This window comes from Barbatula barbatula (assembly GCF_947034865.1).
Source record: "Barbatula barbatula genome assembly, chromosome: 11".
NCBI classification, from domain to species: Eukaryota; Metazoa; Chordata; class Actinopteri; order Cypriniformes; family Nemacheilidae; genus Barbatula; species Barbatula barbatula.
Window position 1 is genome coordinate 23,805,202 of NC_136774.1, and position 15,253 is coordinate 23,820,454.

At 39.3% G+C, this 15,253-nt stretch overlaps 1 protein-coding gene across 2 annotated transcripts in view; it reads right to left on the bottom strand.

Annotated features, from left to right (window-relative positions):
- Window positions 1–4,251, bottom strand: part of efna5b (ephrin-A5b) — a 41,024-nt gene extending 36,773 nt beyond the window's left edge. The window contains exon 1 of one of the 2 annotated variants that reach the window (XM_079468235.1): window positions 3,563–4,251. In XM_079468235.1, coding sequence (XP_079324361.1) covers window positions 3,563–3,687 — 125 coding nt within the window. In that variant the 5' untranslated portion in view covers window positions 3,688–4,251. The remainder of the gene's footprint in view (window positions 1–3,562) is intronic. The other variant, XM_079468236.1, reaches the window with a different exon arrangement.
- Between the last annotated feature and the right edge of the window lie 11,002 nt (window positions 4,252–15,253).

Sequence of the window (15,253 nt, forward strand, 5' to 3'; positions counted from 1 at the left end):
TACCCAAAAGAAGGACAAAGCTCAGTTCTGGGGTTAATCCCATCGGTTTAGGACCCGTCACAGACCCTGAGCTCTAAAACGTCACCTGCATTGTTCCTCATCAACAGGAAGCCCATCAGAAGCGGCCGGCCGCATGAGCTCGGCGTGGGAGACAGCCGTGTCAGAGGAACAGCGCTCTGTCCTTCATTGTGCTCGCGTCTCTTTCCTCCTGTAAGCGCTGAGAGGACAGTGAGCCCTCTCCATGCCCCCCTCACGCTCTCCTGTTCTCCCTCTCTTTAAATACATGCATACTTTCGACCCGGCCAGCGACGGAGAAACAATAGTGGCCTTTCACAACGACCGAGAGGGCGCACAATATTTACAGCAGCGTCTCCTCACGGGCAGCGGGCGGTCCGGAGACTTTCTGTTCGCTGGTTTGTTTGTGTGCTGCAGAAGTGATGTAAACAGTGACACACATTTTTAAATGTACTAAAAGCAGTGGAGCGGGGATTTCACAGAAAACACTTTTGCTTTGCGCGTCTGAAATCTTTTGATTTTTTGATTTGATTTGATTCAATTTATTGTCATTATACACATACAAGTACAGTGCAACGAAATGTATTCATTTGTGTATGATTCCTACACAATTATACGTGCGGCGCATAAATGAGTTTATGTAAAAGTTTATACTCAAACATTATTTATTTACTTTAACTCAAATATTCATATTCATATTTCTATATGACTCTCTGGAATACTTGGCTCTGATTGGTCAATTGCAATATTTCAAAGACATCTGCCGTAAAATACATTTTATACAAATATTCCAGATTAAAAACAAATATGGAATTATATTTACAAATGATTAAACCAAACTGCATGTTCATCTTGTTTTAATGTTTTCACTTCACTAAGGAAATGTTGGCGCTCTTCAAGAAAGGTTTGCACTTAAAACAAAATATATTTAAGATTTTTAAAACAAAATTAACCAGATAACGTCATATTTTTGACATACCGTTTTGCTGAAATTAAACCATCATATGTTTGAAAGAGAGACGATAACAAAGCAAACCTTCATACACAGGAGCACAAATACTTTGTTTATCCAATCTCCTTCATGATAACTTCATTTATTTTGGGACAAAATCTTATATTAGTGATTCGTCTTTCTAAACACATCACATCGCAGTAACTGCACGGCTGCATTTCCTCAACGTTAACTTGTGTAGATCTAATCCAGAACAGAACCCACATCGTTATTGCCATAAATCCCTTTACACACAACAGTGAATCAGTGCATGAGGAAGTTTTTGAGGTTTTTCCTCTTCAATGAATGAAGGATTCTCTTCTTAAACATCCCGCTGGTGAACTGTACAGTACAGTGAGGATTTCTCCAGACTAACATTTGTCCATTAATGTCACCAGCATCTACTAACATGAACTGTCCTTCATATCACATCATCTGTTGAATTCACTTTAATGATAAACCATAATTCTGTTCACACACACGCGTTTGATCCACAGTGAGAGTGAATGTAGACAGCACACTTTACAAACCACCAGAGAAGTTTTAGCGTTGTAAAGAGGAAAACACAGAAGAATCCTCTGAGCGGACGCTCAATACAGGTTGTGGAAAGTTGGCGGTCAGAAAAGTTCCCTACGGTGGGAACTACACTCTTAAAATGTTATGTGCTTTGAACCAATAAAACAGCAGAAGAAAAATATTCAGTGTGTTTATTTAGGAACTGTGTTTTTTCCTAAATAAAACAACTGTGGGGAGGATTTAAGCAAATTAACCGTGTTCAGATACTGTAATTAAAAGAGAAGATGTAGAAATTATGATTATTTCACGCAGACGTTGTTTGGTTGTAAACACGATCGCACACATTGCACACACACACACACCGGTCCGGCCTGGTGGATTTGAGTGGGAACACATTTCTTTCGCTAGTTCATCATGGAACATTTTGGCGAGCGACTATCGTGTTACAGCTGAATGTTTTTAGGTTTCCGCTCGGAGACCGTGTGACCCCTGTGCCCGGGTCTCCAGCAGACGACCCACACGCTCAGAATGAAGGTCCTGAAATATCTAACTGTGTTCATTCATTTTCTCTACTCAGTGTGCCACTGAGAAATAAAGAGAGACGCAGCTTAAGAAAAAGGAAATCAGCTTTCTCATTACGGCCATTCAGAAGAAGCAAAGGTGCAGTGAGAATGAGATGAAAATTAAAGAATTCACACATTTACAACTCGAAGAGAACTGACAGTGCTTTTTAAAACATGTTTTATGTATGTAAGACTATATGAGAAACATGCCTACACTGAGTCTCGTGGTCCGCGTGTTGGTATTTCTTACAACAATTCATCTTCTTTCTCTAAGCAAATGCACAACAGACAGAAAATCCTTCTGCAGTCCGTTACTGTAAGTTTTGTTATTAAAGAACAGCTTGTTAAGAACAATGAAAGTGTGTCTATCAGCTGTCTGGTTAAGGCTGACTTTGCATTTTAGTTTGAAAAAAGTGTCACATAAATAAAAACCAGAGAAATTCTGGATGTTTTTTTTTTTACAGTGCAGCTTTAAAAACTGTAAGATCTGTTTCTTATAACGTTTTAAATATCACTTACGACCTCATTTACAGCTCTAACAGAGAAGAATAATATAAAACATCTAGATAAATTATCAAATTAAACCTTTTTTAAGAAGTAAAATAAAAAAAGCCTTTTCTGCTTCCAAAGGTGACTTTGCCGTAGTACAGATCTTTTGATTGATAGTGTTCACAGATGCAGTTTTTCATCATAAATGACATTAAAAGCCGAACGCATTACACTCTGTATGTCTTTCTAAACCATTGGAACAATTGATTTACTTTTTTTTAGTTTACACCATCATAAGCTTCTTCAGTTGTGTTCGTTCACTGTATTTTATAATATTAAATTAATGTTACAATATAAAGATGTCAAAGTTAGGCCTAGTTCGTGTTTAATTTGTGTTTTAAAACTCTCTGTGATCCGAGGCTTCACAGACACACCAGTATATTTAATTCAAATGATTTGTGTTGCGACTACACATTTCCCCTCGTAGTTTCACAGAAAAAACGCCACGCCTTGACAAATGAAATGAAGTGAATTATGTTTAAAAAGCAAATGAATGAGAATCAACTGCAGCACATTATATTCGAGTTTATTCGAGTAAATCAAGTGAAGCGATCGGGATGAGACCCGCAGAAACTTTAGCGTATAATGCCGCGCGCGCGTGACACATTCAATATCATGTGCATGTGTGTTTCATCTCTTATCCACTTTTCTGAAGAATTGAAAATACGGACGAACACTCAAACGTGTCCATCATATAAACCGAATAAAAGATCAGCCCCGTGTGAGAACATGACGAGAGAAATGCGCGCGGACTTCAGTGACACTATAATAAGATGCCCAACATCTGACTGCGTTTTATTTGACTGCAACAGCTTTTCTTCGTCTGCACCTCACAAATCCCTCTCCTTCTGCTAATGTACAAATGAAAAGAAAAACTATAGGCTTATATGCTTCTGCCGGTGTCCCGACCACGAACACGTCCACTCACCTCGGGTTGCTTCTGTTCCAGTAGACCGCGTATCGATCAGCCATCACCTTCGAGCTGGGCTCTTGACTAAATACACACATCCACAGAATCACACCCACGAACACCATCATTTCCACTTGCAGCATCTCTACAGTCGGACACGTAAATTCCTCTTTCTTCAGTCTATCTTCATACACATCTGTGAACACAGCTGATCTCAGTGCCCAAGTGTCCAAAAGCGCCGTGCGCACTGCGCTCAATAATGCTGGATTGCGCAGGAGAAAACACGCGAAAAACACACAAGAGAAACACAGAGTCTGTGTTTATGTTTTCATCCTAGCACACATCCCATATAGACGCGTGTGCCACTTCAATCAGATGCGATCCCGTGAGTCCGTGCGCGCCCGAGGCTCGGGTAACTGTAACACAACTATAAATCAATATCAGTGCGCAATAATAGTCCAAGAGCTTCAGATGAGCCCGTTCACAGATGTTTGGAGAAGTTGGCAGCGGAGACAGAATGAGAGACGGATGAGACGGAGAGGAGATGAACGCAGACACCGAAAAACACACCCGCGGTCCGGACGCGGGCGTCACGCGTCATTCTATCAGCGGAGATGAAGGAGAGCGCGGATCATCTGTTGTTTCACGCGCTTTCGGTTCGTCGGGAGGTGTGTGTGTGTGTGTGTGAGAGATGTGAACCGAACGGCTCCCGGTGCGAATGTGTGTTGGGTTACAGCAGGACGCAGACAACCCCGATTGGTCGAAATTCTGATGGGCGGAACACTCGGGAAAGGAAAACCCTCCTTTAACCCTTCAGCCTGTTAAATCATGTAACCCACGGACATATGCATTCTGCGCTTTAAACCCAGCCGAATATTGTGAAGATAAACGTCATATTTTCATATATAGGCTAGATAAACTTCATATTAAATGCGTCCTTTACCCTCACAATTATTTGTACAATTGTTATTTTTACAATTATTCTTAAAAATGCAGTGCACTTAAAAATACAAATGAAAGCTTAGTTATCCTGTTTTTGATATAGAATCTGAGTGTTTTAAAGCGCTCACTCTCGAGGACTGTCTCATTCAATACGTGTGCGCGCTGAGCTGATGGCAACACCAGTGCGCACTTGTTGCGGTTTGTACGCGCGACTGCGTGCACGCGTACCGTGGGCTCTCCAGCAGACAGACGCCCCACAGTGGAAGCACAGCAAAGTGACGTATGAACAGCCCTAATCTGCCCGAAGCTAAATGTTTGCATTACACCCCTCTCCCTAAAGACATGAGAGCTGCGAGTCTGAAAACATCCACAACACACGCTGCCAAATATTTACTCCCTTTTTGAATTGACGTAAACATCAACCAACCCTCGACCTCAGTGTTGTCATAATTGTGTGTAAACTCAATCTCACATCAATAACATTTACAGCGTCGGGGTACATTAGTAACCCAAAACCTCTTAACCTGTCGCTTAACAAACTTTCATGACCTTCAACATCCTTCAGCAGTGTTCGTGCTTCTGAAGCAGTCGGCCTTGAGACGCAGAAGGAGGGGCGTCTCTCCAAATGACACAGTTCCTCTGGTGGCCGAGGCCAGTTGTCCCCTATATTCTGATCACATCTCTCAGCAGGAGGGTGGGTCGGGGGATGAGGTCATCGCAACACCAGCAGGGTTTTTGCAATCTCTCTTCACCAAACAGCGGCGTTCACCTGCTGCGCTGCATGCTGCTTCTGTCTTATTTCAAAGGGGAAGATGACATACTCTCTATTCCACTTGCACTGAGGACTCGGAATTACAATGACTGTTCTGATGACTTCGTTTGCCGTGTGATTTACCATTGAAGACGGAGCTGTCAAAAAATAGACAAGTTGAACTTATTCCCAGACACAAATTTATTTGATTGATTCTTATTGTATATGGAGGTTCAGAAAGCGACTGCTGTGGAATTTACAATGACCGGGAAACAAACACAAACACACACAGCAACCCGAAATAATTTTGGCCCTGGGTGGAATTCATTCTCCTCAATGAGTTCACTGAGATATGGGTAACACGTGATGAGCCAAATGAATCACTCAATGATGTTCGGCCGACAGAGCACAGCATCAAACCCAAGAAAAGCATCACGATCGCCAAACAGGCCCACACATCTAAAACACAAAGCTTTAACTCTGATATGACACGTTATATACATTTCTCATCTGAATAAAAATGTTATTTTTCCACATGCAAGCAGAGCTCAACAATAAGAAATATTGTAAAGATGTTAAAATAATCCTCTTGCCAGCATTGATTTGTTTTGCCCTGGCAATATTTGTACTTATACATATGTATAGATGTACATTTTAATATATGTTTTATGTTTTCAGGGTACAGGGTCGACTGAATTATTGATGTCTGGTTGGGAATTTCTAGATCCATCTCAACAAACACATTAAATCCACCTGAATCATGTGCAAGCCTCCACTCACACGGATGGAAATTCGCTTTTTGAATCGCTTTTTTAATCTCTGTTTGTAGAAGCAGATAGTGTTTAAATCTGCTCGGATCATCAGCTCTTGTCATTCTGATGGCCAAAGTCAAATTTGTTGGATGTAATTTGTACACAGATCACGGGCTGTGCTGTAATACGCCGCTCGGCCTCAGACAATGAAGCCATTGTGAATGAGGATCAGTGTCTCGCTGCTACACGCACACACGCAGTAAACACAGCACGTGTGCATCATGCCACGGACCGGACCACAACACGACTGCTGGATGTGTACACCCATGAGAGGATGTGCCGCAGAAAAGCTGATTTACGTTCACTGAGATTTTGCTGTTATTGCACTTGTACTGAACACAGAAACACCGTCGGCCTGCATCCCATAATCATTTCAACCGCATACAGCGGCGTTCCTAATTATTCCCAAAAATCAATAACGTTTGCCCTGGATATCAGCTCCGTTTAAATGTGAATTACATCGGTTAAGTGATGGTGGGAGACATCTGTAGCTCCAGGTTATGATGTCAGACAGACAGAAGTGTTTAGTAAGCAACTTAAGTATGCTAATAATATTCACACACATAATAAAACACATGAAAAATCACATGGACTTAGAGGAAAGGACACAAGCCGTATCTAGAGAGCAGAATATAACGTCTGGAGACGCCCCGGGACAGACCAAAATCTAATTTAGCTCATGAAAGTGTCAAGCACCTGAGCTGATATAATGTTCATAACCGAGCTTGTGCTAGTTCATCGTTTATCTTTCATCTGATGTCATTTAATTCATCATTTATTGGCTTTAAGCAAAACACAGTTGATGTAGATTCAGTATTTATGAATGTGTTATTATAATAATAAAAGCATAATGTTTGAGTCTTGAGACCTGTTAGACTCGTGGATATCAAGAACATTTCTCTGGGTTGCTCTGGAAGAACATCTATAGTTTGTTTATGAAATAAAAATATATCAGAAAAGTTTGAAGGATCTTTAACTGGTGTAAAGTAGACTTGATACGTGATATTCAGGGGAAAAGAGAACTAACGGTTTCCTTGTGTTCTGCAGTCAATGTTTTCAGATAAAAGCTGTTCAATATATCGGTTATCGGCTCCCAACGTGAAATAATTATCGGTTATCATTACCGGTAAAAATGTAAATATCGGTGCATCTCTAATTATTATGCAACGTGTTGTACATAATAAATATAACTGAGAGAAAGTTCAAGCCTAGACACACATTTCACTGTACACATTTGATCTGTTGTATAACCGTGTATGTGACAAATAAACGAATGAATAGAACTCAGTGTTTCAGTCAATGTCTTCCTGTAAGTATATATTTGTAATCTTCATCACTACAGAAAACAGGCCACACGGTCATTTGAGGGTTTAAATGTTTGTGTGATTCAGTCTGTGAGAAACCGTTACAGGTTTGTGGCGAGACGACGGTCATTACACGACTGGATCCTCGTGACCTCAATCTGCTTTAACAAATGACGATTCGTGTGCCATTATTCTCTCTCTCTGAACTAATACGGCAGTAAACAGAAACACATTACACCTCAAGGCACTCGCGTCTCTTTCTCTCAGCGCCGGCCACACAACTGAGAATGCCTTTTGATTTCCAAAACAACTCCTTTACATTCTAAACTGATCTTGAAGAGATAGTTCACCCAAAAATAACCATTTCCTCACCCAAACCTGTATAAATCTTGTTGTTCAGTTGAAAACAAAGGAAGATATTTTGAAGATTGTAAGTAGTTAGTACCACCGAAAAAAATGTTGTTTTTTGTTTTCTGTCGAACACAAAATGTGATATTTTGAAGAATGAAAATTGCTAACATTCTTCCACATATCACATATCAGTATTCAAGACATGTACACAGGTTTGGAACAATCTGAGGGTACATGATGACAGATTTATTTACTCTTGCAAACATCACGTATCACTAAAATTCTAATTGAATCCTTTATGTGGCGTTCAGGTCTGACACCTTTTCAACGTTTACAAAAAACAAATGATGTCAAGAAATGTTCTTTTCAAACCTTCTTCAAGACGTCTCTGTTGGGCAGTAAATGTGAAGGAAAGTCTTTCTCCAGTTGCTCTGAATCACTGATAAACACAGAAGAGATGACAGTGACTGTGTTTAATACATCTTTACAGATAGTTTCCACAGACACAGATCTGTTTCTGCCCTCCACATGACCACACGACTGTTTATTTCTCAGTGTTTAATGAAGAGAGCTCATCATTTGACACACAGAGACACTCCAAATGCTGATGCTGACCCAGTCCAACACAAAAACAACCTTCAACAACGCTTAAAATTAATTCATCTGTTATTCAGTAGAAGACCAAATGAAATGTCAACATGACAGATCACAGAACACAATGCCCTCATCTTCAAGAACCATCCACTAAACTACACGAGGTCAAAGGAAAATGATTTATTTAATAAGACTTACTGGAACGTCTTCTCTATATCCAAGAAACTGTCCTTTTTATTTCATTTCTTTCAGCTAGTACAAGTTCAGCTGGTCATTTCAATTGAACAGTCACAATATTCATTATAGGCCCATTAAAACAAGAACCAAAGTCTTGCCGTTTAATGTTTTCTTAACAGGGCTTTTAATGCACGAATCGCATCGCTTGAGAACATGATGGACATTTTATTCCGCTATCAACATCATAACTCTCAGATATCACATCATCACCAGGCTATAAAAACACTTCATCTATCAATGACGCAAATAAAAAAGACAAGTGATTGTGTGACAGTTCTAAAAGAAAAGGAATGGCTAATGAAATCTGTGATAGAGCGTTCCGTCTGAAGAGACTGTGAAGTAAATGACACCGGACACAATGATGTGAGAATGGGCTGATAATTACAGTGATATTTTAAGAGGATGACATCAGAATATCAATGTTATTTCAGGGTGATGTCCTGCAGGGAACGTTTGGACAGAACCATACATAGATCTGATAGACAACAGATTTCCGGATGTAATGAACTATTCTCTCGACACTCGTGACGTGATCTCACAAGAGAATCTCAACATGAAAAATATTCAGCAAACACAGATAACACACTGATAGCGCTTCATTCATTCTGCTCACGTTTCCTCAACACCAGCTGATCGCAGTTCTTGAGAGATGTGATACGGCTGTTGGTCAAATTAAAAAAAAAACTTGTTCGGGACTGCTATTTATAGCCTTAACCTTAACTTATAGGATGTTCATCCATCACTATTAGTCATGTCAGTCACACATATTTGTTCGTATTTTGGTATTAGTCACTTCTTTTTTTAAACAAACTATATACATGACCTCATATATCTTAAAAAGTGGGTCACGGCTTAATGACCATGGCAACATGGGGGTCACATGGCCAAACCAGTTGAGGACCATTGTTCTATACAATAAGATAAGAGAATAAACCTTTCTTCTCTCAGCTTCATGTTTCCCAACAAGTCGTGATGGAGGAAATCTTGTTTCTAATCTTTTTCAAAAGAATATTACAGCATTTGAGCCTGCGATGTATGTTTGCACAATGACCAAGTCTCTCTTACCATATCTATTAAACATGTAAGCATGCCTGTAAAGATCTAAACTCAGGAAAGAGCCTCATTTTCATCATAAACAAACAGCACAACACGTCTTCAATCAGCAAAAATATCAGTCATCAGTCTGAAGGTAAAATCATCATTTCACTGTCATGTTTCTGAAAGGATTTCATTTTCTTTCTCTTTGTTGGAAGCTTTGATGATAATTAAAAGGAGGATTTTAGCATCATTGCTGTGGCCTCCTGGAACGATCGCTTGAGAAACGGCGAGTGTTAATTGTTTGCCCCAGGAGAGAGTCTTTAACAGCACAGCGTGTCTTCATATCCTTAACATCCCCTCCGTTTCATCAAAGTTGCCAAAACACTGCGGGTAAACTGTAGAAAATTACATTGTGAAAAGAGATTTGTTTTAATTTCTGGAGTCTGATGAGATGGATGTTAGAGGTCTGATTAACTCAACGAACCTGTGATGCTGAATGATGTGACGTATCATCAGCCCATAAACAAACATACTGTGGTATACACCTGCCTGTTCCTGCTATAGATGACTGTGCAACACCGAGGTCATGGGTTTTAGAACATGTCTTACGTGTACAGTCACATACAGTATCTGTACCCAAACAAAGTACACGGACAGCAACACATCTCATCCTCAAAAAACCATGTAAAAAATATCTTAAAAACAGATGAGAGGTTTGCTTCCAAAATGAGATAACTCCAATTAATATCAAACTGCAGTTGGTTTGTTTTGATTTAAGCAATAATAACCCCCAAAACACAGCGAACTAACACAATAAAAACATTATAACATAATAAAAAATATGATTTTGAATGATCTCATTTTGGAACCAAACTCTTCAAATATTTAGTTTTAAACAACCGGTGCTTATAGCTGTTTCTAAAGTTACAAACGTGTTGTGCTGTTGCGTCCTCATGAATAAAAATCTGTCAAATCATGTTTTTTATTGTTATCATGTTTTTATTGCGTTAGTTAGCTATGTTTTTTTAGTTATTATGGCTTAAAACAAAACCAACATTCTGCAGTTTGATTGATATTAATTGGAACGGACAATAAATAAATATGATTTTTGAAAAATCTAATTTAAAAGTAAAATCTCATTTTGGAACCAAACTCTTCATATGTTTTCATACTTTAAAATGATTCGTAACGTGTGTGTTGTCAGAGATATATATACTATATACACAGTTAAACAGTGGATGTGAATGTGTGTCGCCCGCGCAGTCATGGAATAAAAACTGTATTATAATGGAGAGGCACGGAGATGATGTATTTTTGTAGTCTAACCCGGAAGTAAGTGAGTAAGTGCCGCGACGGTTCCCTCGGCTGAAAGCCAATGCATTTTTTCCCATAGACTTTTGGGAGATCTGTGATTTACAAAGTTGTATGATGTTTACATGTTTTGTCTATCAAGATAATCTTTACAAATGAACACCACATTTGTTACTTTTTAAGCTGAAATACAAACGGCAGAAGTAAGAAGCTAACACGAGACTATAAACAGACACACTTAAGGTCGCTCGATATCAACGTCACCACCACCAAACCTCCGACAACTCTTTCAAACTATTAAAAATGTGTTAAAAAAGTTATTATTCTGTGAATGAATCTGCATCTACGTTTGAAGAGATTTGTGCCCATGATGCATAAGTATAAGGCTGTTTGATACAGATCCAGCATGGGATGTTATGCAACAAAACTTCATGTCTATATAGCGTTGTGTTGTAAAAAAGGATATCGCTATTGATAAAGGTGTATCGTCAATCCATATCGTTTTCATTTTATCGCCTAGCCCTAACGTAATGTAAGCTGATAATATTGATTTCTAACTAGAGCTAAATTCATCTCAATTGACTTCCAAAACACGTTAAGATGTAAAAGTGCAAAAGTTATGGAAAAAAACCAATAAAATCATAACTATTACGAAGCAGGATGTTTTTACCAGTGAAACGTCTCTGAACTGCTTGTGTTTTTCATAGTAATACTTCATGATTTTCCAGCTCCGGTTGGGATCGGGTGGATTTCCCCCGACACGTTGAGCGCGTATGATCTAGACACGGCCATGGTCCAGATGAATTATAATGCAGGAGTGAATACATATGGTATAAGAATGTTAGACTTTATTCCCAGACAGCCGATCCCCTTTTGAAAGGCTTGAATCATAAATTAAACATATGCATTTAAATAATGCTGGAAACACATCCACGCACTTCCGGCGGCTGGAGTTTAAAAATGATTTTCCCTCGCTTTGTTTCAGCATGCAGACAAGATTCAGAGATGATGACTGTTAGAAGTCGTGCCCTTAAAGTGCAATGGTTACGCCGAAGGTCATGGAAGTGTCCGGTTCACAAACACCACAGAAAGGTTACAACCTAAAACACATTCATTAGCACACAAACTGACCCGAGGAGGAAAAAAGACAAATGTGATCTTTACTTCTAAAATGTCACAGAATACATTTGCATTCATCAAACTTTCTACTAGCGGCCGTTCTTTTTCTTGATACTTTTTTAGGTCTGATTTTTGGTTGAAATGTTTTAAAGAGACAAAACAACCAGCCACATTAAACCTCAAACAGATTCAAATCTGCCCCATCTGGTGTTGTTCCAGTCAAACAGTGGTGTCTTTGGGCTTTGGGTCTGTTGTTCAGCGTATTTGTGAAAACTCTAAACAGTGTTTTGTATTGACACCTTTAGTGCTTCAACACTGCCCCCAGCGCCACAAAACAACAAAGAAAAGTATTAGTTTGTGATGTTCACACAGCAAACACAAAGCCAGGATATCCCGTGCCAGGACACTTTGAAACACAGTTGGCATGTTTCATCCATTTATCATGTCTGGAGGTGGATGTAGAGGCTCACTGCGGACGTCGCACACGAGTTAAATCAGTTGTTTAGATTGGCCGGCTCGGGGTAAATCCCGGCGAGATGAGGTCACCGAGGAGCCGTCGATATGGATTAAGGCAAATTGTGGGAGCGTCTGTAAGAGCTCAGGGTGAACGGCTGGAGTACGGCTGTGAGAAACACATGCTTGCCTGCTTCTAATTGAGGTGAACACAGCTGTACGCTCATTACAGCTTCAAATTCAATGTGACATCACAGGTGTAAAGCCGCTAAAAGAGCTTCTATAAGAGAATCTAAAAGACCGACATGTTCCACACACATCATGACTGAAACTGTTGAAACGACTGGGAGAGGTTCAAAAACACACCAGCTGTTCACAAGATAACATTCACCCATTTATTAAATACTTCTGCAAACCCTTTTCTAAATCCAAAGCCATTTACAAACAAAGAACATCACAGAATTTATCACACGAGAGCCTCGGTACTCACAAGAAAAACTACCATGGAAAAAACATGGTTACTATAGCGACAAATTATAGCGACTGTCTCTCTTTAGGAACCCATCGCTTAACCGCGGTATATGTAGTAAAAGTGTGATCACAGATATTATTCTTAAATCATAAATAATAAAACCATGCTTCATTTTCCTAAGGGCACACACACACACACACGCTTGATTCACACGAAGAGCATCAATAAAACTATAGCGTGGTGTATGTGTTTGTGTTTGTGAGAATATCATTTCATTTCACTGAAGGTTCAGACTGCTGGCAGGACACGGAGTAAAGCCATTTTATAAAACGGAGAGATTTATTGACCTGCATTTAAGTAAATGATGAATCACAGCGAGTCTGAGAACTGCCTCTAAACAAAACTACACAACAAAACTACACAATCCTGAATCTGATGTTCAAAGTGATAGTTGACTCTGTCATCATTTACTCACTCTCTTGTCGTTTTAAACCTTTATGACTTACACAAAAAACAAAAGAAGATGTTTTGAAGAAAGTTGGTAACCAAAGAGCACTGGACCCCATTTGCTTCTATTACAAGGACACAAAACCAACTTGTGTTCAAGTGAACGGGGTCCAGTTAATGACATTTATCAAAGTGACCTTCTCTTGTGTTTGAAATGACGCTGTGCGTTATTGAGGAAAAATGCGATAGAATGCTAAATAATACGATATTCGATACGATATTTCTTTTTCTACAATCTATTTGAATTGTATTAAAATATATAAAAGAAATGATATAACCAACACATATATCATTATATTAGGAGAAAGAACGTATCACTACAACTTCTGAAAGTGAACAGCCATGTGTTACTGTAGCATTAAACAAACAAAATAAATCAATCAAACAAATTTCGCTTCTCAATGCGGATTGTTGATTGACCTGCGTCAGAGCAAACACACGCTATCATGCGCATGCACACATATCCCAACTAACATCCTCCTGCCAGATAGATACTATCCTATCAGCATCCACCTAAAACTCTGACCGTACATCACTGTTCCAACAATTAAATAACTCATTTATCACAAACCATCACGATATGCAATATTTCGATATATTGCACAGCCCTACAAGAGGGTGACTAAATGATGACAGAATTTTCATTTTTGGGTGAACTATCCCTTTAACATCACACATATCTGCATATATGAAGCTCCTGTCATTCATCTGATCAATAGAAAATAATCAACAAACATCTTCAATCCACACGTGCAGGAACTGTCGCTTCCTACAGATGGAAATAATCACATCAGTTTTATAAATAAAGCAAAATCTATTTCACACTGACCCCAATTTACACAGAAACATTGTGATTGTGTTGAAATTATTCTCATTCTTTTTAACACAAAGCTCGAGCAGCTGTGATATTTCACTGCATTGAGAGATCCGATCGCAGGCGGGGAGTGAATAAAACACACCCGGACGAAAATGATATTGCTCAGATGTTTCTCTTTCATAGAGAGTTCTCAGTTGTGTTCATAATGAGTCTCTCACGTGAAACGAAAATTGCATCTTAAATAAATAAAAACAGAAAAAGGAATTTTGAATGCAGAATTGACAAATCTGTGCTGCTTGACACATTGTTGACATCTCTTTGGAAAATGACATCTGTATCTGAGACACAGATGAGACTTATTGCAAAAGTTTCCACTTGCTCTGTTTAATCTCCCTGAGAAATAATCGAGATCCTAAAGAGATCTCAGCTGTTCGTGGTCGTTTCTTTACATTAAACAGAGACAGGAGAAAGTATTTAAACACCAGTTGAGAGATCCACCATCTTAGTCTCTGACCCTGGATCAGTCCCTATGAGCTCTTCATGGACGTCTTTCTTTTCTCCTCAGACAGTCACATTTCTCTGGCCGTTGTCTGAGTGTAAATCCATTATCATCAGCGGTTTGGCAGCCCTCTGCCTTCCATCCTTACCAGAGCGCAAATGAATCCATCTGTTTTCACCATCTGCAGACTATTTCTTCATTATTTCTGGGCCAACACTGTGTCTTTCTTCCTCCACCCCTCGCTCACGTTTCTCTTTCTTTGCTCACGGTTAGGAAAGGCTGTGTGGTCACTTCATCAGGCCGGCCGCGGGGCTTTCAACATCTTAATAAAGACAGAGATTACATCATGTCTCAAGTGATTCATCAACTGTCACTGATCTCTTCTTCTCTTGCCAGATTTCCCTATTTTTTTTTTGACGAAACCCTTACAATCTGATTAATCAAACTGGAAATCATTAAAGCTGCATTGTTAAACACACACACACACCATCAGAGGACTTCT